This window comes from Pleurodeles waltl, chromosome 5, assembly GCF_031143425.1.
Source record: "Pleurodeles waltl isolate 20211129_DDA chromosome 5, aPleWal1.hap1.20221129, whole genome shotgun sequence".
NCBI lineage: Eukaryota > Metazoa > Chordata > Amphibia > Caudata > Salamandridae > Pleurodeles > Pleurodeles waltl.
The window spans coordinates 172,840,645-172,864,686 of record NC_090444.1 but is presented as its reverse complement, the minus strand read 5'-3'; the positions used below and the strand labels follow the sequence as shown (position 1 = coordinate 172,864,686).

At 43.6% G+C, this 24,042-nt stretch overlaps 1 protein-coding gene across 3 annotated transcripts in view; it reads right to left on the bottom strand.

The window, feature by feature from the left end:
- The window catches only part of RAB3GAP2 (RAB3 GTPase activating non-catalytic protein subunit 2), a 695,385-nt gene that overhangs the window by 175,799 nt on the left and 495,544 nt on the right, over positions 1-24,042 (bottom strand). For all 3 annotated transcript variants that reach the window (XM_069233869.1, XM_069233867.1, XM_069233868.1), the window contains 2 exons: positions 9,665-9,893; positions 7,823-8,014 (listed from right to left, as the gene is read on the bottom strand). In XM_069233869.1, coding sequence (XP_069089970.1) covers positions 7,823-8,014; positions 9,665-9,893 — 421 coding nt within the window. The remainder of the gene's footprint in view (positions 1-7,822; positions 8,015-9,664; positions 9,894-24,042) is intronic.

The following is a 24,042-nucleotide window of genomic DNA, read 5'->3' as shown; positions in this document are numbered from 1 at the left end:
TTCCATGTTTTTATGGTTCATGTTTTCTTATCTGTGTGTTCTCTAAGGAGTTCTTGGTTATGCTGCTCTGTATTTCCACAGAGTGGAACATGCACTCTGGTCTACATATAGCACTGGATAGTTGTGTATCTAATTGCTCAGTTAGTTCTTCTCACATGTGCTCATGGCTGGACATTCCTTTTCCAGTTTGTCTTTGCCTTTATGTTCCCCATGCTGTGGTTATCTCCCCAGTTTTGCCAAATTGTTCGTACATGTGTTTTCATTCCATGAAACGAATGAGTAGCTTAATCTATGATTTTATTGTACGCTTGCTCATGTTTATAAGGCCTTTCTTCATTCCATGTTTTTTATGGTTCAGTTCTCCTTATTTGTGTATTCTCTAAGGAGTCCTCGGTTGTGTAATAATATATGGAAAATGTCACTTACCCAGTGTACATCTGTTCGTGGCATTAGTCGCTGCAGATTCACATGCTGTGCACATCCCGCCATCTGGTGTTGGGCTCGGAGTGTTACAAGTTGTTTTTCTTCGAAGAAGTCTTTTCGAGTCACGAGACCGAGGGACTCCTCCCATTTCGACTCCATTGCGCATGGGCGTCGACTCCATCTTAGATTGTTTTGCCCACAGAGGGTGAGGTAGGAGTTGCGTATGCTAGTAATAGTGCCCATGCAATGGAGTGAATGCGTATGTACATAATAAAGTTTTAAGTAATATATTTACAAATGTACAAATGTTTAAGATCTACTTCTAAACGGCTACAGGCTCCCTGGGAGGCGGGTGGGCGCATGTGAATCTGCAGCGACTAATGCCACGAACAGATGTACACTGGGTAAGTGACATTTTCCGTTCAATGGCATGTGTAGCTGCAGATACACATGCTGTGCATAGACTAGTAAGCAGTTATCTCCCCAAAAGCGGTGGTTCAGCCTGTAGGAGTTGAAGTAGTTTGAAATAATGTTCTTAATACAGCTTGACCTACTGTTGCTTGTTGTGCAGTTAGCACATCTACACAGTAGTGCTTCGTAAATGTATGAGGCGTAGACCATGTTGCTGCCTTACATATTTCGTTCATTGGAATATTTCCTAGAAAGGCCATGGTAGCACCTTTCTTTCTGGTTGGGTGTGCCTTTGGTGTAATAGGCAGTTCTCTTTTAGCTTTAAGATAGCAGGTTTGAATGCACTTAACTATCCATCTAGCAATGCCTTGTTTTGAAATTGGATTTCCTGTATGAGGTTTTTGAAAGGCGATAAATAGTTGTTTTGTCTTTCGAATTAGTTTTGTTCTGTCAATGTAGTACATTAGTGCCCTTTTGATGTCTAATGTATGTAGTGCTCTTTCAGCTACAGAATCTGGCTGTGGGAAGAACACTGGTAATTCTACCGTTTGATTTAAGTGGAACGGTGAGATTACTTTTGGTAAAAATTTAGGATTGGTCCGTAGAACAACTTTATTTTTGTGTATTTGAATAAATGGTTCTTGAATGGTAAATGCTTGAATTTCACTCACTCTTCTTAGAGATGTGATGGCAATTAAAAATGCAACTTTCCACGTTAAGTATTGCATTTCACAAGAGTGCATGGGCTCAAAAGGTGGACCCCATGAGTCGTGTTAGGACAATGTTGAGGTTCCATGAAGGAACTGGTGGTGTTCTTGGTGGTATAATTCTCTTTAGGCCTTCCATAAACGCCTTTATGACTGGTATTTTAAACAATGAAATTGAGTGCGTAATTTGTAGGTAAGCAGAAATTGCCGTAAGATGTATTTTAATGGAAGAGAAAGCTAGGTTAGATTTTTGCAAATGTAGTAAGTATCCTACTATTTCTTTTGCAGATGCGTGTAAAGGTTGAATTTGATTATTATGGCAGTAATAAACAAATCTTTTCCACTTATTTGCATAGCAGTGTCTAGTGGTAGGGTTTCTAGCTTGTTTTATGACCTCCATACATTCCTGTGTGAGGTCTAAGTGCCCGAATTCTAGGATTTCAGGAGCCAAATTGCTAGATTCAGCGATGCTGGATTTGGATGTCTGATCTGTTGTTTGTGTTGTGTTAACAGATCTGGCCTGTTTGGCAGTTTGACATGAGGTACTACTGAAAGGTCTAGTAGTGTTGTGTACCAAGGTTGCCTTGCCCATGTTGGTGCTATTAGTATGAGTTTGAGTTTGTTTTGACTCAACTTGTTTACTAGATATGGAAGAAGTGGCAGAGGGGGAAAAGCGTACGCAAATATCCCTGACCAGTTCATCCATAGTGCATTGCCCTGAGACTGATGTTGGGGGCACCTGGATGCGAAGTTTTGGCATTTTGAGTTTTCTTTTGTTGCAAATAGATCTATTTGTGGTATTCCCCACATTTGGAAGTAAGTGTTTAGTATTTGGGGGTGAATCTCCCATTCGTGGATCTGTTGGTGATCCCGAGAGAGTTTGTCTGCTAACTGGTTCTGAATTCCTGGAATAAATTGTGCTATTAGGCGAATGTGGTTGTGAATCGCCCAATGCCATATTTTCTGTGTTAGGAGACACAACTGTGTTGAGTGTGTGCCTCCCTGTTTGTTTAGGTAATACATTGTTGTCATGTTGTCTGTTTTGACAAGAATGTGTTTGTGTCTTATTATGGGTTGAAATGCTTTGAGCGCTAGAAATACCGCTAACAGTTCTAAGTGATTTATGTGAAACTGTTTTTGCTGTATGTCCCATTGTCCTTGGATGCTGTGTTGATTGAGGTGTGCTCCCCACCCTATCATGGAAGCATCTGTTGTTATCACGTATTCTGGCACTGGGTCTTGGAAAGGCTGCCCTTGGTTTAAATTTATACTGTTCCACCATTGAAGCGAGATGTATGTTTGGCGGTCTATCAACACCAGATCTAGAAGCTGACCCTGTGCTTGTGACCAGTGTGATGCTAGGCACTGTTGTAAGGGCCGCATGTGCAACCTTGCGTTTGGGACAATGGCTATGCATGAAGACATCATGCCTAGTAGTTTCATCACCAGTTTGACTTGTATCTTTTGATTTGGATACATGGTCTGTATCACATTGTGAAATGTGTGAACTCTTTGTGGACTTGGAGTGGCAATCCCTTTTGCTGTGTTGATTGTTGCTCCTAAGTATTGCTGTGTTTGACACAGCAGAAGGTGTGACTTTGTGTAATTGATTGAGAAACCTAGTTTGTGGAGGATTTCTATGACATATTTTGTATGTTGTGAACACCGTCTTAGCGTGTTGGTTTTGATTAACCAATCGTCTAGGTACGGGAACACATGTATTTGCTGCCTTCTGATATGTGCAGCTACTACTGCTAGGCATTTTGTAAAAACTCTTGGTGCAGTTGTTATTCCGAATGGCAACACTTTGAATTGGTAATGTATCCCTTGGAATACAAACCTTAGGTACTTTCTGTGTGAAGGATGTATTGGTATATGGAAATATGCATCCTTTAGGTCTAGTGTTGTCATGTAGTCTTGTTGTTTGAGCAGTGGGATTACGTCTTTTAATGTAACCATGTGAAAGTGATCTGATTTGATGTAGGTATTTAATGTTCTGAGATCTAGTATAGGTCTCAGACTCTTGTCTTTTTTGGGTATTAGAAAGTACAGGGAGTAAACTCCTGTGTTTCTTTGTTGTTTTGGTACTAACTCTATTGCTTCTTTTTGTAGCAATGCCTGAACTTCTAGTCCTAGAAGATCTATATGTTGTTTTGACATATTGTGTGTTTTCGGTGGGATGTTTGGAGGGAATTTGATAAATTCTATGCAATAACCATGCTGGATAATTGCTAAGACCCAAGTGTCTGTTGTTATTTCCTCCCAATGTTTGTAAAACTTGGTTAGTCTCCCCCCCACAGGTGTTATGTGTTGGGGATTTGTGACCTTGAAGTCACTGCTTGTTTGGAGGAGTTTTGGGACTTTGGAACTTTCCTCTGTTCCTTTGAAATTGTCCCCCTCTATATTGTCCCCAAAAACCTCCCCGCTGATACTGGCTCTGGTAAGTGGGCTTTGTTTGTGAGGTTGTGGCTTCTGTGGTTTGCCCTCGAAACCCCCCTCGAAATTGTGTCTTTCGAAATGTGCCTCTGCTCTGTGGGGAGTAGAGTGCGCCCATGGCTTTGGCCGTGTCAGTGTCTTTTTAAAGTTTTTCGATCGCAGTGTCCACCTCCGGCCCAAACAACTGCTGTCTGTTGAATGGCTTATTCAGCACAGCTTGCTGTATCTCTGGTTTAAATCCTGATGTACGCAGCCATGCATGTCTCCTTATTGTTACAGCTGTGTTGACAGTTCTAGCAGCTGTGTCTGCAGCATCCATTGCTGACCGTATCTGATTATTTGAGATACCCTGTCCTTCTTCTACTACTTGCTGCGCTCTTTTTTGGAACTCCTTGGGTAAATGTTCAATAAGGTGTTGCATCTCATCCCAATGGGCCCTATCATATCTGGCTAGCAAAGCTTGCGAATTTGCAATACGCCACTGGTTTGCTGCTTTTGCCGCCACCCTTTTGCCTGCAGCATCGAATTTTCGACTTCCTTTATCTGGAGGTGGTGCATCTCCTGAAGTATGAGAGTTGGCTCTTTTGCGCGCTGCTCCCACTACAACAGAGTCTGGTGTTAGCTGTTGTGTAATGTACACTGGGTCTGTTGGTGGCGGTTTATATTTTTTATCTACTCTTGGAGTAATGGCTCTCCCTTTAACAGGCTCCTCAAACACTTGTTTGGAGTGTTTTAGCATTCCGGGTAGCATAGGAAGACTCTGATATTGGCTGTGTGTGGACGACAGTGTATTAAAAAGAAAGTCGTCTTCAATGGGCTCTGAATGAAGGCTGACATTATGAAATGCAGCTGCTCTTGACACCACCTGTGCGTAGCCTGTACTATCCTCTGGTGGCGATGGTTTAGCTGGATAGCATTCTGGACTATTATCTGACACTGGTGCGTCATAAAGGTCCCATGCGTCAGGGTCATCTTGACTCATTCCTGTATGAGTTGGGGATTGCATCATTGGTGGAGTGGCTACCGGTGATGGTTGTGGAGAGTGATGTGGGGATGGTGGTGGTGTTACTTGTTTAGCCACCTTTGCGTGTGGCTGTTTGTCTTTGTCTTGGAAGGCAAGCTTGCGTTTCATTTTGACTGGAGGAAGAGTGCTGATCTTCCCTGTATCTTTTTGAATAAAGAGCCGTCTTTGTGTGTGATCTGGCTCTATTGCCTGTAATTCCTGTCCAAATCTATGTGTCTTCATTTGTGTGGACAGCCCTTGTTCCTCAGTGTAGGAACTTGTTTTCGGTTCCGAGGCCGGATATTTCGGTACCAAAACCTTTTCGGCTGCTTTTTTCGGCTCTGACGAAACCTTTTTTACTTTCGGCGTCGTGCTCTCTCGGTGCCGACCCGTTTCGGTGCCGCTGTCTCGGTGCCGAATCTTCTCTGAGCCACTATCTCAGGCCCGAGATTGCTGTGTGCCGGTATCTCGACCGGAGTCGGATGACTTCGACACCAGCTTGCCCTTTTTCGGTGCCGATGAACGGTCACCTACTTTTCGGATTAAGCCATGGCCTGTTGGCGGTGGCGTCCCCTGGGCTTTAGCGTTTTTCTCGTGAGTTCTTGTTTTCAACGTCTTACTCGCGGTTTTCGGCATTTCCTCGGGATCGATCTCCTCAGAGTCCGACTCCTGGGTGGAGAATGTTTCTTCCTCCTCCTCGAAACGCTCTTGTCCTGTCGGCGCCAATGCCATTTGCAGTCTTCTTGCTCTTCGGTCCCTGAGTGTTTTCCTGGACCGAAACGCTCGACAGGCCTCACAAGTATCCTCCTTGTGTTCTGGTGACAAACACATGCTACAGACCAGATGTTGATCTGTATATGGATACTTGTGATGGCATTCTGGACAGAAGCGGAATTGGGTCCGTTCCATCAGCCTTGAAGAGACACGTGGCCGGGCCGACCAGGCCCCGACGGGGATGGAAAAAAACCCCAAAGGGCCACTGGAGCTCTTCTTAATTCGGTGTCGATCTGTTGTAACTAACCCGATACCGAACGCAAACAATACCGACGATTTTTCCGAGATTCTAACTTTCCGACCCGAAACACGGAGCGAAAAGGAACACGTCCGAACCTGATGGCGGAAAAAAACCAATCTAAGATGGAGTCGACGCCCATGCGCAATGGAGTCGAAATGGGAGGAGTCCCTCGGTCTCGTGACTCGAAAAGACTTCTTCGAAGAAAAACAACTTGTAACACTCCGAGCCCAACACCAGATGGCGGGATGTGCACAGCATGTGTATCTGCAGCTACACATGCCATCGAACATATGTATATATATTAAGGTTCACATACCTTTTTAAGTATGCCGGTCTTTTACTTTTCTCTAGGTCACTAGTGTTTCAGCACTTACTTTCATTGTTCGCTCATGGATGTGGTTATACCCCTGTTCTTATCGTTTTGTATCCCTTTTTATTGCAATGGTTATTCACCAATTCTTTTACCTAATGAGAATGTTTTTCCCCTTAGGTACTTTTTCAAGTACATAAAGTATTATCCAGTACTTATCTGTTTTCTTCTGGATATCTGCGTTCACTGTGGTAAAGTCGTTTACGGCACAGAGTTGACATGATCCTCTGACATGGGTGAGCTGCTTTCATAATCTGCTTTCTGGTGTTCTTCACCTATAGTTATTTCTACAGGTTGGAGGTGTAGGATATACAATTTATTCTCTTTAATGTTTCTTCCTATCTGGTCCTTCTGCTCTTGTTTTCGACCGGTTTACTACAAATTACAAAAGTCTCAGTTTGCAATTCCTCCTCTGGGGTTTTTATGCTTTGGTATCTGATTCTAAGTTAAGGAATCTGTGGCTAGATGTCTCTATCAGATGAACAAGTTAGTACCTTCATTAAGGATGTATTTGGTAGAGGCAGGATGTAGCCTCAGATTCCTTAATGACCCTCCCATCCTCCCCGATCGGCGACCTGAGTTCCTCTGTTGTCTCATATGATTTTATGGTGGAAATCTACCCTCAAACTAGGCACTCAATGCTTATTTGACACAGGGGTGTCATTTGTTCGAAGCACACTGTTTCCATTGTAGTTTCTATATGTGGCTCCACGTTTTGAGTGCAGAAAATAGTCACGGAAGAAACTGACGTTAGCGAGTCAACTTATATGGACTACGTTGATGTCGCATCCGGCAGACGACATCAATACGGAGTCGCACAACACTCTCTACCGACGCGCTGACGTAGTTTGGGGAAAAAGTTTCCAGATCCAGGCTGGTGCCTGGGGGAGATAGTAAGTTAAGGAATCTGTGGCTAGAACTTGTCTCTACCAGATACATTGTTACGAAAGGTAAGTAACTTGTTCTTCAGCTGGGTCAAACTCTGAGCCGTAGAGAGTTGTTCTGCCAAGGGTTCATTAGTGAAGGAGGTCTCAAGATTTTCTTTTACCACATAGAGAATCTCTGCCAACTTTCAAGGCTTCAGCAAGTGTGCCATAGTTGGTCCAGACAAGTCTGACACCTGTGGGGATGTTATCAAGCTCAGGAATCTACAGAAGATGTATCCCTCGGAAGCTGGTATTGCTTGTTGCTGCCAGCTTGTGTCTCCAGCTTTGACTAGCCACAACTACTTTATTAGCATTAGTAGATGTCCAAATTCACTCTTTTACCCACTCCTCCCATTCTCAGCATGGATTTTCCTTCCACCAACACTAAGAAACAGCAAATTCTTAGCACTATGTAATTAATACTAAATAATGCTATCCTACAAATAGCATGAAAACCTGAATTTATTCGCTGCCCATCCAAAACAAATCTTTCTGATCAAGATGGAAAAAAACAATCAAAAGTTTTGTTACCCATAATTCCACTTGTATTTTCTGGTTCCTGTTGTGTGAGGGTTCTGCTGGTATCCATATCACCATGGGTTATGCTAGTATCCAAATCACCATCTGAGTTTCCTGGATCCTTTTTCAGTTGAGCCAGCTTTAGGAGCTCAGGGCTTAAGTCTTGCTTAAACACCCATTTGGCAACACTGTCAGCAACACCTCCTGAAAATGCAAATACAAACCATTTGTCACAGAGAAACAATGGGCCACTTACCTACAACACCACCTTATTCTAGGCACATAGAGAGATTACACATTGGAATAAGCTTCCTAATTACCAATCACAAATACCACAAATAGGGTGCAGTGATCCAGTTCTTCTGAGCATCAATCCCTCATTTACATAAGAGAGAAAGGAAACATGTAATCTTAACAAGTATCTCAAAAGACAAGAGTAACTGGTCTATGGTAGGTAGATAGATAGGTAGATAGTGGAGTGTAGAGTAACTCATGAAACTGGCCGGTAGAAGAGAGCAACAGAAGGTGGGCACTGAAAAACTGAGTAAGAAATAGAATAAAGCTCCACAGTGTTTTACGTAGACACTGTAAAATGGCAATACATGTTAGTCAATTGATATTTTTTAAGCTCAGTGTTTGCAATCATCGATATTTAGGTAATCAAGCATGTAATCACAGTTTAATAATAATGCTGATACGAATCCTGTAATTCTGTTTTCAAGATAATCTGCATAACATCCTTTCATAATGTATTCCATTTACTTTGCCACCAATGACCAAAAGCGTTGAGTGACCACCCTTCTCCCTGCTTCCACTTTTGAGAAGTGGTATTATTCCTGCTGTTCTCTAGTCCTTTGGTCTAACATTAGTTTCCAACAAACAAGAGATTGGCGGTTCCTCTCACTGGTGGTAAAATGTCTAAGTTTCAGGTTCATTTGCAGATGATATAAATTGCCATTTTAAAAATGACAATGTGCCTTACAATCTAAGGTGTTTATGATAAATAATAAAATATAAATACAATTATGCTATGCCAAAATGGTATTCTAAACTGGAAAGGTCTACCTACCACTGCAATGAAAATTAACTTTGGACCTAGGTGAGGTGGACAAATCATTTCTTAACAAAAACATCAATGCTAGGTCCATTAAACACTAAGGCCCTCATTCCTACTCTGGCCATATGGCCGCTCTGCGGTCGAAAGACCGCTGGGGCCATTCCGACCTTCCCGCTGGGCCGGCGGGAAGGCGGCCTGCAACACTGAAGCCGGCTCCGAATGGAGCCGGAGGTGTTGCAGGTGTGCGACGGGTGCAGTTGCACCCGTCGCGCTTTTCACTGTCTGCTAAGCAGACAGTGAAAAGCATGCAGGGGCCCTCTGTTAGGGGGCCCTGCACTGCCCATGCCAGTGGCATGGGCAGTGCAGGGGCCCCCAGGGGCCCCAGGACACCCATTCCCGCCAGCCTGTTCCTGGCGGTGAAAACCGCCAGAAACAGGCTGGCGGGAAGGGGGTCAGAATCCCCAGGGCAGCGCTGCCCTGGCGGATTCGCCCAGCCAGGGGAAATCCGGCGGGAAACCGCCGGACCCGGTTTTCTGACCGTGGCTTTACCGCCACGGTCAGAATGGGCCAGGAAGCACCGCCAGCCTGTTGGCGGTGCTTCCGTCATTCGTGGCCCTGGCGGTTTTTACCGCCAGGGTCGGAATGACCCCCTAATCCCTTTGTGTTATATAATGTTTGCAGCAACACATTCGAAACTACTAAGCTACAAAGAACATTTCAGTGTGGTGAAATATGATAAAGTTTGTGCACATTTTACTAAGGATTCCTAATAGCAGCGAACCATGACAGTAAAATACCTTTGCCTGCTTCCAGAAGTTTCTTGACAGAAAGCTTGCTATGTGCATCTGCTTTCTCATACAAAATTACTGCTGTCCTCGTGTTCAACTTGCTGTTGAGCACTGCCTGAAGTATTAAGCAGTCTTCTAGCTGTCTCAGCAAAAGCTTCCAGTGCTCTGTGTCGAGAGACAGAGCTTCCCAGGAGTCTGTTAGCTCTCTTATGTCACCTTCTGACCCTGAATGGGGAAACTAACACAAAAAACGTAGAGGTTAAATTGTGAACAGATTCAGGACTAGTATTCCTAGATATACTTGTGACAGAGATATATAGTGAACAGAGGCTTAGTTTATGTACTAAGCAGACGTACACACTCGTAGATATAAGAGCAGGCAGAAGTGAGGTTAAATGAGACTCAAACTTTCATGATTTAATAGAGTCAAAGGAAAACTACGCATACCTTATTAACATTTTCAAAATAAATGGTCCATTGAAATTAACTGTAAGCTCTGCTCTTAAAGAGGCAAGTCAGCTACTGGAAATCTTGCAGCCCTGGACCGCAAAAGCATCAGCAACTACATCTGCCAAGCTGAAGCTCAAGATGATCACAGCTTCAAATGCCTAGTTTAATTGTTTGTGCAACATCCACACAGTATGCACACCATACACCAAATTCAGAAATGTGTATCCTATCTCATTTTTGGAAACTACTAAGGCAGGCGCAGGCGCAGGCACATGCATGCATGCACACACATATATATATATAAAAAAGCCTGACAAAATATAAGAGAAGAACATGCATATATGACTGATTATCTTGCCTGTCCAGTGAAGTAATAAAATGTTGCTACCTTCTTGAAAGGGTGGTCCGGTCCTATTTAAAACAGCAATTTTGGGCCTTTGTTCCATCACATTAAGCAGCCAGTTGAGAGATGAGTCCTGCCACTCATCATAGTGGGTCCCTAGTCTCGCCAATGGACAATGTGTCCCATATCTTCTTTTGCCTCACTGCTGGCATGAGACATATTGGGGATATTTGCTTCACAGTCATGCCTTAGAGCGCGGTCACTGTACTTGGACATTGTAAGTCACCCCTATGGTAGGCCCTTTACCCCAAGGGTAAGGTGCATGGTCCCGAGTGTGAGGGCACCCCTGTATGAGCAGATGTACCCCTACAAACCCCAGACTCCATTCCCTGGGCTTGGTAAGTCCGGGGAAACCACTTTAAGGTATGTAGTAGACACTGGTCAACATGAGTAGTCCAACTAAATTATGGCTTCACCGAACCTAGGCATGTTTGGTATCAAACAGGTTTGAATCATACAAAACAACACAAATTCGAGTGTTAGTAGCATGATACCATGTACTCTGGGGGTTCTTTAGAGGATCCCCCAGATCTGCCTGTACAGCCTTGCAGGGTCTGCTTGCCAGCCCGCGCTGCTGCAGATCCCCAGACACTGTTCTGTCCTCCTGCTGCTGAGCCTAACTCGAGCAGGGGAAGGCAGAACAAAGGATTTCCTGGAGTTAGAGGTGTGACCACCTGCCCCTTTGAAATGGGTGTCTGTGGGCTGGGGTGGGGTGGCCTCTGAGCACCACCCAGTGCTTTGAAGGGCACATTTGGCACCCTCCTTGCATAAACCGGTTTGCACCAATGCAGGAACCCCTGGTTTCTGCTCTGGCGTGAAACTACACAAAGGACAGGGGAGTGACCACCCCTCTGTTCAGCTCCTCCATAAGGAAGTGCACTGAGCTCTGCCAGGTGGCCGGTTGATTTTGCCATCTTGGAAACAGGATATGCAGAGACCCCTGGGAGCATCTGTCTGGTTAGGCCAGGTACATAACGACACCCTCCGATAGGTGGGTCACTGCCAATAGTGACCGACCCCCCTTTTAGGGTTACTGAAGGGCTCCCCCAAGGGTGGGTCCTCAGTTTTGTCGAGTAAGACTCTACAAGAACTCTCTGCGAGACATCTTCTGCTCCTGTCCTCCAGAACTGATGCTGGTCTGCCTTAGGAACTGAAACAAGATTGTACCCAGTTGGGAAGGCTCCCACGGCAACACTGTTTCTCCAGCTACTGCAAGATTTTTGCAACATGTGGGGCTGTGCATCCTCCAGGGCCACAAGGACTCTGTTTGCACTAAGAAGCAAGAAGGAATCTCCCTTGGAGTGAAAGAGTCACTCCCCTGTATTCTACAGGCACCTTACGACGAGGACAGGCTGGTGGATCCTGCTGTCCCAAGAACATCGAAAGACTCTTCTACACAGGTGGGGGTTCTGTGGTCCTCTCTAGGTCAAACTTGTCTTCTGACCAACTTGGGAAATGGTGGGCCCTTGCTGCAGCCACTGGAAAAGAGCCCCTGTGTACCGCGACGGTTGCTCTTACCAAGGCTTGTTGACTCTTCCTCCAGATCTTCAAGCTCCAGAAGCCCCAACCTCCAGCACTCTAAAACTCCAAGTCCAGCTTCCACTCTGCAAGTATGGCAGTATGGGACTCCTGCTTTGGTGTACTGCTGAGGTTTCCCTGCGATTCCCTGTGCCTGCGGGTCACTTGTGGGGGGTTCAATGATTCCTGCTAGCTCTCCTAGGTGCTGAGGGTGAGCCCTGACCACCCTCAAGGGTCAAGTCTCTTGGACCTTGCTGGTCCCCAAAATCCTGCAAATTCCGGAAACTTCTACTTGCATTTGCCAATCCTTGTTGGTGGTCCTGCTGACCACTGACTCTCCTGCAATCTGGCAACCAATGTGAGACAGCTCGTGGACGACTCCAAGTATCTTCGTGCATTCCCTGAACTCCGCAGCTGTACTTCTTCCTTCACCGACCTGCAAGAACTTCACCTCTAGGAGGGTGAACATTGCCTACCTGCACATCTCTGAGTGGTCTGGACACTGCCCCTTCTTTTTCACATCCGGAATCTACCTTTATGTTCCACAGGTCGCGAAAGCAGCTGGACAAATGAAACCCCCTTTGACTCCAACAAGTTTTCTGACCTCACTTCACACCTATGCACCTGGGCTCCCTGGTGTAGGTACTCCAGTCTTCTGGTTATCCACGGGTCAAGGTACTATCTAACCTACTTAGTGCCAACTGATTTCTTTTGGGTCCTCTCAGAATGGTCCTGAATCCTAAAAACTTCAACTGTGTTAGCCTACGGGACACCTGGCTCAATAACAACTCTGCACCCGGGTGCCTGTGGAATTTCTGATACTTACCTCTGGTAATTCCTTATTCCCCCAGCCCTTGCGATACTAACACACTAACCTTGGTTGAGCACCTCCATTCTTGTATCACTTTCTTAGTATATGGTTTGCACCCCACCATAGGGTCCCATGCATTTCTATGCTTTTCCTGCTTGTAACCGAGTGTATATTTTGTGTGCAGATATCTCCAAGTAGAGATATACCAATGTTAGTATAGTAGTAGTGTTGCAATAGAGTATTTTATTTTTACAACACCTGGTGTGGTTCTTGCGTGACAGTCACTGACTAGTGTGGTTTTGTAAGTGGTTTACACTTTTCCTCGATAAGTCTGAGCTGCTCTCCACAGCTACCCCTACAGAGCTTTGGTTATCTAGACATCAAAACATTATCACTAAGGGTTGCCTGGACTCAGCATAGTGCCACACCACAGGTGTACACCATAAACTGAGCCAGCCTCCTACAAAGTCGACACTCATTTCTCCCACCCAGACCTGGGTCTCTTGGGGCTTTGCTTTTACTCTGTATTGGGTGTTTGAATTTCTGGTGCCAGTACTGATGTTCCCTGTGGGACCTGAAGGCAAGTTAGCAGAGATCATGCTGAGCAATAGCACAGATATTTATATCTTTCTAGCCACAATCCCATTCCCACCAGAGGTAGCACATCAGTCAGTCTTGATAAGATACACTGGCTTTTAAGTCTCTCTTTAGTCCGGCTTTAGCTGTGGCACTCATGTCCTTTCAATTGCTGTGTCCTTGTTACCTACCCCATCTTGCTATCTTTTTCCACCTATTATTTCACACTGAGACGCTAAGATGCAGACTACCTTCTGTAACAAATCACATGCATCACAGAGGAAGAAAAATCTTTTTTCTGAAAACAATGTGTGCCTTGTGGTGAGACAAATACGAGTGTGAGGACCTAATATTTGTAACCACCTACAGCAGTGTCCGAAAGCATAGGAAAGGAGAAACACATCATAACTCGCCATTTTTCTGAAAACAATTTCTCAGTTATAATTGTGGATTTCTAATCTAGCATGTTTATTTTTTTTAAAGAGCTTAGAGATGTATAGCTATAAACATGGCACCGCTTAGCCACTAAGATGGAGATTTTAAAAATAAAGTGCATTTTCAACTTTTTTGATGTAACACCTTTCCATTAACAGCATCTCAACAGAGGAACAGAAAATCTCCACAATAACCAAATGTAACTAATGGTGTTATTGTTGCCCTAACTTTGTGACTGTTTGCTTGATAAACCTACAATTCCCCTATTACACCTCAAAAGGGTGTTAGAAAATATCAGATGTTTTGCTCAAGTCACATTTTTGACTTTTAAACATAATATATAGATGGAAATATTTGAAGAGTTACCATAAATTATTAATATGTGTTATCTGGATACTTATGATGCAATATATATCTAATCTATAAGTATGTTTACAGATTTTTTGATTTTTATGTTCTTACATGGATTGTATTCTTATGCCTGCCTCTACCTCTCATTACGGTGTTGATGTCTGAACGCACATAACCACTCAAACATGGCAAAACGTACAAACTTCACTGCTGCACTGGGAATGTCAACTTTTCTGTTTACCATTTCAAACCATATGCATGATACAAACATAACATGGCACCTGTACAACATACTGAGACTGAACTGTCAATTGTCCAGTTTAGAGGCGTATAGCTAAAAACAGAGCTCTAATCATGGCACCTCTTTGCCACTAAGATGCAGTTTTTAAAAATTAAGTGCGCTTCCAACTTTCTTGTAGTAACACCTTTTCCTTAATTGCATCTTAACAGGGGAACAGAAAATCTCCACAATAACCAGATGTAACCAGTGTTGTTACTGTTGCCCTAACTTTGTGACTTTTTCTTGATAAAAACTATAATTCCCCTATTACACCTCAAAAGGCTGTTAGAAAATATGTCAGACGTTTTGCTCAAGTCACATACCCCTGTTATCTATAAATTAGGAAAGGCAGGCATTTGTGAAGCATAAAGAGGGAGGTCATTGTACATCACTCAACAGACAAGACCTAAAAGGCAAAAAAGTTAAATAAAATAGGAAATGATTTCATCTCAAATCAGTTAAAAAAAAAAATTAAAAAAAATACTTGGCAGGTTTAAATTCTCCGAAAATAGAATGATTAAATGTTGATAGGTATATCCTTTAGTGTTCCTGTTTCCATGAGTCCACTTCCAGAATCTTCCCATTGTAAATATTTTCCATTTATAAAACTAAGATGCAACTGGAGAAGTACTTGCACTAAATGGCAGTCCATTAACTTCCTCCTCAGGCAGAAGGGTGGCCTGTCCTTAGTAGAGGGGCAGTTTCTATAAACTGCGGATGGCAGCGCATGACCAAATGTGCTTTTAGAAACGAGTAAAACGATCTGTTCGATGAATCATTAAGGCTTACAAAAACAAACGGAAAACTGGTAATATTCACAAGCATTTTCATTTTAGTGCGTTTTCTAAATTATTAAGAAACATTACGAGTTATTTTTTCTACGGATTGACAATGTTTTTTTCTATTTTAACCCCCTCTTTGCCCAAAAGAGGGACAATTTTTACTGCATTTTGAGGACACATCTGGTTAACCTTTACTTAACAAGCACAAAAATCAATTAATCAAAGAAAGTCTGAAAAACGCAAAATGATCTAACATCGCTACTTTATTTGCTTGCAGATCCCAGTGCACCCTTTAGTAGGGTTAGCAGGGGACCTCATTTTACAAGGGCACCATGTTTTCAGTTCAGAGCTTCCATCTAACACATTCATGCTTTCAGGACAAACATTGCTGAAGACAATGATATGCTAAAAACAATCCACAACAAATAAGGCTGCAAAATTGTTGTCTTGGTGATTTGAACCATCTTGTAACTCTATGTTATTGTTTTTCTAATCTCTCAGAATTTTCATTTTTCTACTATTCAGTAGAAAGATGTTCCTGATCTTCGGCAGCAATGACTCAAATTGAGAAAACACTGTAAATTAATGACACTTAGGTCCGTCATGCAGCTTTGCTCCTGGTGCAAACTGTGTCTATACATGTGTCCTCTTTGGGTGTGATTTTATCTTCTGTCTCTGGCTTCTGTAAGTGTTTCTCTGTGTTGTCATGTTTTTTAAAGCCTGCCATGGTTTTTAGAGCTCACTTACCATCAGTCCTGGCAGTGAATTAGCCCTCAGGGCCTTACTGGATCTGGCTAGCACAATGTTGTGTTTCAGGCACCTCTTGGTTCTCCCAATACAACGCCTGCCCGGGCCCTTACAGGTTAATCTGGGCAGCAATTGCAGGGAAATGAGGACGGAGTGAAACCAAGTCTTGCCTAAAATGAGCTTGGCTGAAGCGTGGAAGCCAACAGTAAGCCAACTTAACCATCAACGACTATGGAGGATACATAGCTTGGATAAAATTGACCTTGGATGTCATACTACCTGTAATACCCCATAAAACTGGTTATTCACTCCTATCCTACCATTGTACTCTTCCTCTTTAAGAAAGACTTAACCGGTATGCAAAAAAATTAAATTGGTTTGGTGTACTGATTACTCCTGTCTTGTGAAGGCAAAATCAAAACTGGCCTTGAAGGGGTATAAGAAACAAATATTTGGCCTTTTATTCCGATAAAATTATGAAAGAAGAGAACTCACTGAAGGAGGTGTTCAGCATTGTCTGCAACCTCTCCATCCCAGAGTCTGCAGCAAATAAAATTGTTCACTCCCAGTCCTTGGAAGATAGCCTCTCCAACTTTTTATTAGAACAAATAATGATGATTCTAAATTCGCTGCCCACAACTGAGACCCTATGACCCCCAAGGGTAACTGGAACAATTTTCTCAATAGGCGGTGATAGTCAAGAGGATGGCCTGCCATATCTAAGCAACAAGTCGGAGAATGAGAGTGCAAACCTAGAAGAGTGGGAACCTATTTCCTGTGATGTGTTTACCTCAATTACATTAGCTCCTAAATCAGCATCACCTCTTGATCCACTACCACCAGTCCAGTGGAAAGCAACTGCAGAGGTGCTGGGTCCTCCGCTAATTGACATCTGCCACAGCTCACTGAAAATTGGGCGTGACCTGGATGACTGGAAAAAAGCTTTGGTTAAGCCCATTCTGAAAAAAACAGATGCTGACCTGGCAATACCGGCCACCTTTAGGCCTATTTCTCTGCTACTAGTTGTGAGCAAGATAGTTAGGAAACATGTCAACTATCTTCTCTTTGATTGGCTGGTTCAAGGACAGTTTCTTCTCCCGACTTATTTGGAATTTAAGCCACAACATGGCACTGAGACGGCCCGCAAAGCCATGGTGGATGATCTTCGAATGCAAGTGAACAAGGCACAAGGTGCCACCTTGGCTTTAGTAGAACTATCTGCTGCATTTAACACAGTATCACACAATATTCTTTTCATGTGGCTGCAGGACATTGGCATTGCTGTTAAAGCCTTGAATTGGTATAGGTCCTATCTACAGCGCAGAGCCCATCTGATATTCTTAACTCCTCATACATAACAATATAAGGTACTGAACCAAGGTGGTAATCGAGGTTGACACTTAGTCCCACCTTTTTCACATTAGCCCACTGATCCAACTTATGTAATCATTTGGACTGTGACGTATGATTTACAAAGATGGCATTTGAGAGAAAAGGTGCAGAGCCCTTGGTAAAATTCTATTATTGTATGTCTTCAGTATCTAAATGACTGCAAAACAGATGACTGCAAAACAGGTAACTGCAATTCAATTCCAATAATATGGAGATACATGGATAAAGCACTCCCGCTCGCCTGAGCATTTTACTATCTGGCTTTTGGCCTGATACCTGGCAGGCCTCACCTGCTCTGGCCGAGTTAGTTAAAAATCTGGGAATCTGCTTGAAGCCTAAACTCTCCTTCGCTGCCCAAGTCGATCATGTACCAGCCACCTGTTTCTTCCTGCTTAAGGTTCTAAGAAAGATTCTCTTGTACCTAAATCACCCCATCAAGAGGTGATCCAGGTGACCATACTGTGCTGCTGGGACTATTGAAACTCCCTTTATCTTGGACTGGATAGACCAGTCTTGAGGAATCTACGGAGAGTACTTATGAGCTTCATGTTTCTCCTCTGCCTCAGAGGTACAAACGACTCTGCACTGGTTGCCAGTTGGCAAGAGAATTACCTTCAAAGCTCTACTCCAAGTGTACAAAGCAGTACACCACTACTGCCCAGTGTACCTAAGGCAGACGTTTTACAACTACAATCCACCTCAACTCTTTGTTCCACAGATGGTAAACGGGGGGTCGTGCCTAAATACAAACAAGTGCAGTCTGGAGGCAAAGCCTTTTCAGTGAGTGTGGCCTTGCTAAGGAAAAAGCTTCTGACTGTTCTTTACCTGTCTCCCACTCTCAGTTTAGACAGGACTTAAAGTTGTGGCTTTTCATAACTAGGTGTTGCTAAGTAGACGGGGCTGAAGCCCTCCTGACAATGAGATGCTTCCATCTGATCTGTTTCCTTCTACTATTCTGTATGTGTCTTTCTTTTTAGCGCCAGGACACCATAGGAGTAAACGCAGAGCTCTATAAATTCAACTACATAACAATTGGTATTGCATCATCCAGGAGTATATTTCTGCAGGTTAAAGGAGAGATGTGAGATAGCAGCTGATGGTGAGATTCAGATACAACTGAGAAACATTGGCATGAAATGCCCAATGCAAGAAGTGGGTCACTATGAGGTGTACAGTAAAGTTTAAAGAGTGTGGGCTCAAGATTAACATTTTGGCATACACCTTGTTGAAGGAAGGGGTATAGGTTAGTGAGAAAGTCTTCAATCAAAAATGTGGGAACTGTAGTACATGCAGATTTGCCGTACACACCTTTATAAACACATACATTACATGCTACAGTAAGTTTATGCTATTTGCTTGATCTGCTGCAGGAAAATTTATGTTGGCAGCACTATATGACCATCAAGAGATAGAATTGCAGAATATATTAGAACAATCCATAAAAATGATCAGTGATGTCCATTTTTTCCATTCCACACTGCACACCACCAGGACCAGGTGCACTTTAATGTACATTTTCATGATGTACAAAATGCCATCAAAATTAAGAGGTGGCAAAAGAGAACTCTGTCTATGTGGGTGGAGGCATTCTTAATAATGAAGTTACGGGCAGCTGGAGAAAGTATTAACATTGAATATGAGTATCAATACTTCCTTGAAGATTGTTATTGATTGTCTAATACATTAGGCAATCCTGTTGCTGTAATTCGACAGTCTGAATATCTATGCTGGACCTAATGGCAGCCTGAGATAGACAACTCTTATGATCCTTGTCCGCTTAATTAGCTCCCTCCCACTTTTCAATAATTTTGCATGTTGCATTCAGCCTTTATGGACAAAGACACGGTAGTGGAATATGTCTTACTTAAGACATACATTTGTGTCTTGATCAAATTCTATGGAAAATGTCACTTACCCAGTGTGCATCTGTTCGTGGCATGTTCCGCTGCAGATTCACATGCTGTATACTGTTCCTGCCATCTAGTGTTGGGCTCGGAGTGTTACAAGTTGTTTTTCTTAGAAGAAGTCTTTTCGAGTCACGGAACCGAGTGACTCCTCCCTTTCGGCTCCATTGCGCTGGGGCATCGACTCCATCTTAGATTGTTTTCCCGCATAGGGTGAGGTAGGAGTGGTAGAATGAGAACAGTAAAGATGTCCATGCAATGGAATAGATATGTATGTACATAGTTTGCTCTAAAGGAATGTTTATTTACATATATACAATTTCTAATTGCAACTAAAATAGCTACAGGCTCCCGGGGAGGTGGGAGGGCGCACGTGAATCTGCAGCGGAACATGCCACGAACAGATGTACACTGGGTAAGTGAAATTTTCTGTTCAAGGGCATGTGTAGTTGCAGATACACATGCTGTGCATAGACTACAAAGCAGTAATCCTCCCAAAAGCTGTGGTCAGCCTGTAGGAGTTGAAGCTGTTTGAAATGTTCTTAGTACAGCCTGTCCTACTGTGGCTTGTTGTGTTGCTAACACATCTACACAGTAGTGTTTGGTAAATGTATGAGGTGTGGACCAAGTGGCTGCCTTACAAACCTCTGTCATTGGTATGTTACCTAGAAAGGCCATTGTTGCCCCTTTCTTTCTAGTGGAGTGTGCCTTTGGTGTAATGAGTAGTTCTCGTATAGCTTTTAGGTAACAAGTCTGTATGCATTTAACTATCCATCTGGCTATACCTTGTTTGGATATAGGGTTACCAGCATGGGGTTTTTGGAATGCGACGAACAATTGTTTAGTTTTCCGAAATGGTTTTGTTCTGTCTATATAGTACATTAGAGCTCTTTTTATGTCTAATGTATGCAGTGCTCTTTCTGCTACTGAGTCTGGCTGTGGGAAGAAGACTGGAAGTTCCAATGTTTGGTTTAAATGAAATGGTGAAATGACCTTTGGTAGAAATTTTGGATTTGTACGTAGAACCACTTTATGTTTGTGTACTTGTATAAAGGGTTCTTCAATAGTGAAAGCCTGTATTTCGCTAAATCTTCGTAGTGAGGTGATAGCCACTAGAAATGATACTTTCCAAGTTAAGAATTGGATTTGACAAGAATGCATAGGTTCAAAGGGTGGGCCCATGAGTCGTGTAAGTACAATATTAAGATTCCATGAGGGTACTGGTGGTGTTCTTGGCGGTATGATACGCTTTAGTCCTTCCATGAAGGCTTTAATAACTGGTATTCTAAATAGTGATTTTGTGTGTTTAATCTGCAAGTAAGCAGAGATTGCAGTGAGATGAATTTTGATGGAAGAAAAAGCAAGATTTGCTTTTTGTAGGTGTAGTAAATAACCCACAATGTCTTGTATGGAGGCATCTGACGGTGTGATTTTGTTTGCTTGGCAGCAGAAAACAAACCTTTTCCATTAATTAGCATAGCAATGCCTGGTGGTAGCTTTTCTTGCCTGTTTAATGACTTCCATACACTCATTTGGAAGATTTAGATAGCCAAACTCTAAAACTTAAGGAGCCAGATTGCTAGGTTGAGCGTTGCTGGATTGGGGTGTTTGATCTGTTGTTTGTGTTGTGTTAACAGATTTGGCCTGTTTGGGAGTTTGATGTGAGGTACTACCGAGAGGTCCAACAGTGTGGTATACCACGGTTGGCGTGCCCACGTTGGTGCTATGAGTATTAGTTTGAGTTTGTTTTGACTCAGTTTGTTGACTAGGAAAGGAATGAGTGGGAGAGGGGGAATAGCGTAAGCAAATATCCCTGACCAATTGATCCATAGAGCATTGCCCTTGGACTGAGGGTGTGGGTACCTGGACGCAAAGTTTTGGCATTTGGTGTTTTGTTTTGTGGCGAACAGATCTATGTCTGGTGTCCCCCACTGTTGAAAGAATTCTTGTAGTATCTGGGGATGTATTTCCCACTCATGAGTTTGCTGGTGATCTCGACTGAGATTGTCCGCTAATTGATTGTGAATGCCTCGAATATATTGCGCTATTAGGCGAATGGTGGTGTGAATTGCCCAATACCAAATCTTTTGTGGTAGGAGGAATAATTGTGATGAGTGTGTTCCCCCTGTTTGTTTAGGTAGTACATTGTTGTCATGTTGTCTGTTTTGACGAGAATGTTTTTGTGAGCTAGAAGAGGTTGAAATGCTTTTAGTGCTAGGAACACTGCTAGCATTTCTAAGTGATTTATGTGTAGTCGTTTCTGTTGACTGTCCCATTGTCCCTGTATATTGTGATTGTTGAGGTGTGCTCCCCACCCAATAATTGATGCGTCTGTTGTGAGAATGGCGTGAGGCACAGGGTCTTGAAAAGGCCGCCCTTAGTTTAAATTTACAGGGTTCCACCATTGAAGCGAATAGTGTGTTTGGCGGTCTATCAACACTAGATCTTGGAGTTGACCCTGTGCTTGAGTCCATTGTTTTGCAAGGCACTGCTGTAAGGGCCGCATGTGTAGCCATGCGTTTGGGACAATCGCGATGCATGACGATTCATGCCTAGGAGTTTCATGACAAATCTGACTGTATAGTGCTGATTTGGTTGTATCTTTGGTACCATGGTTTGGAATGACTGTACTCTTTGTGGGCTTGGAGTGGCAGTCGCGCTTTGAGTGTTGCTCCCAAGTATTATTGTAGTTGGGATGGTTGCAAGTGTGATTTTTGGTCATTTATAGAGAACCCTAGTGTGTGTAGGGTATCTATTACGCATTGTGTGTGATTTTGACACTGCTGTTGAGTGTTGGATTTTATTAGCCAATTGTCGAGATATGGGAATAAGTGCATGTGTTGTCTCCTTATGTGGGCTGCTACTACTGCGAGGCATTTTGTAAATACTCTGGGAGCTGTTGTTATCCCGAAGGGTAATACTTTGAATTGGTAATGTTTTCCCTGTATGACAAACCTGAGGTATTTTCTGTGAGATGGATGGATGGGTATATGAAAATACATATCCTTTAGATCCAGTGTTGACACGTATTCTCCCTCTTTTAGTAAGGGGACTACATCTTGTAGTGTGACCATGTGAAAGTGTTCTGACTTGATGAATAGGTTGAGAGTCCTGAGATCTAAAATTGGTCTTCGTGTTTTGTCTTTTTTGGGAATAAGGAAATATAGGGAATAAACCCCTGTTCCTTTTTGTTGGTGGGGTACTAGTTCTATGGCTTGTTCTATTAATAGTGCCTGCACCTCTGTTTGTAACATTTCTAAATGTTGCGCCAACAGTTTGTGTGCTCTTGGAGGAATATCTGGAGGAAAATGGGTGAATTCTATACAGTAACCATGTTGGATAATTGATAGGACCCATTTGTCCGTGGTTATGTGTGACCAATGTTTGTGGTAAAATCTTAGTCTTCCTCCCACAGGTGACGTGTGTTGGGGGAGGGTGACGGTCAAGTCACTGTTTGTTACTAGTGGCCTGCTTAGTGGGCTGAAATTTTCCCCTTGACCTTGGGAATTGTCCCCTGAAGGACCCGTGAAAACCCCCTCTCTGATATTGGGATTGGTAGGTGGGTTTTGCTCGAGAGGTGGATGCCTCTGAAGGCTGTTGTCTGAAACCTCCCCTATATTGCAGTTTCCTGAATGTCCCTCTATATTGGGACGAGTAGAGCGCGCCCATGGCTTTAGCCGTATCAGTGTCCTTCTTCATCTTCTCGATGGCTGTGTCCACTTGTGGCCCAAACAGTTGTTGCTGATTAAATGGCATGTTCAGTACTGCCTGCTGTATGTTGGGTTTGAAAACTGAGGATCTTAGCCAGACGTGTTGTCTAATAGTGACTGCCGTGTTCACTGTTCTTGCGGCAGTGACAGCGGAGTCCAATGCCGAACGTATCTGATTGATCGATATTGCCTGTCCCTCCTCTACCACTTGCTGAGCCCGTTTTTGGTATTCCTTGGGGAGATGTTGGATGATATCGCTCATCTCGTCCCAATGAGCTCGGTCATAACGTGCGAGGAGGGCTTGAGAATTTGCAATACGCCACTGGTTGGCAGCCTGTGACGCTACCCTCTTTCCTGCTGCGTCGAACTTACGACTCTCCTTACCTGGAGGTGGTGCATCTCTCGATGACTATGAGTTGGCTCTTTTTCTTGCAGCTCCAACCACCACAGAGTCTGGGGTCAACTGTTGTGTGATGAACACTGGGTCCGACGGTGGTGGCTTGTACTTCTTTTCCACCCGCGGTGTGATGGCTCTGCCTTTCACAGGCTCTTGAAAAACTTGTTGGGCGTGTTTAAGCATGCCTGGGAGCATAGGCAGGCTTTGGTAGGAAGCATGCGTGGAGGCCAAGGTATTAAAGAGAAAATCGTTCTCCAATGGCTCTGAGTGCATGCTTACATTATGGAATGCAGCAGCCCTGGCCAAAACTTGGGTGTATGAGGTGCTATCCTCAGGTGGAGAGGGTTTTGAAGGTTAGCACTCAGGGCTATTGTCCGACACAGGGGGATCGTAGAGGTCCCAAAGGCCTGCTTCGTCTTGAGACTGCACAGTGTGCGTGGGTGAGCGTGCAGTGGGAGTGGCAGAAGGTGACACTGTCCTTTGTGGTGAATGTGGAGGAGAAAGTTCTGGTGAAAAATGGCGAGTTGGCGATTTTTCCCTGGCCACTTTAGCTCTTGGCTGTTCAGTCTCTGATTGTTCCTGGAAGGCCGCTTTTCTTTTAAATTTGAGAGGAGGGGCAGTTTGGATCTTC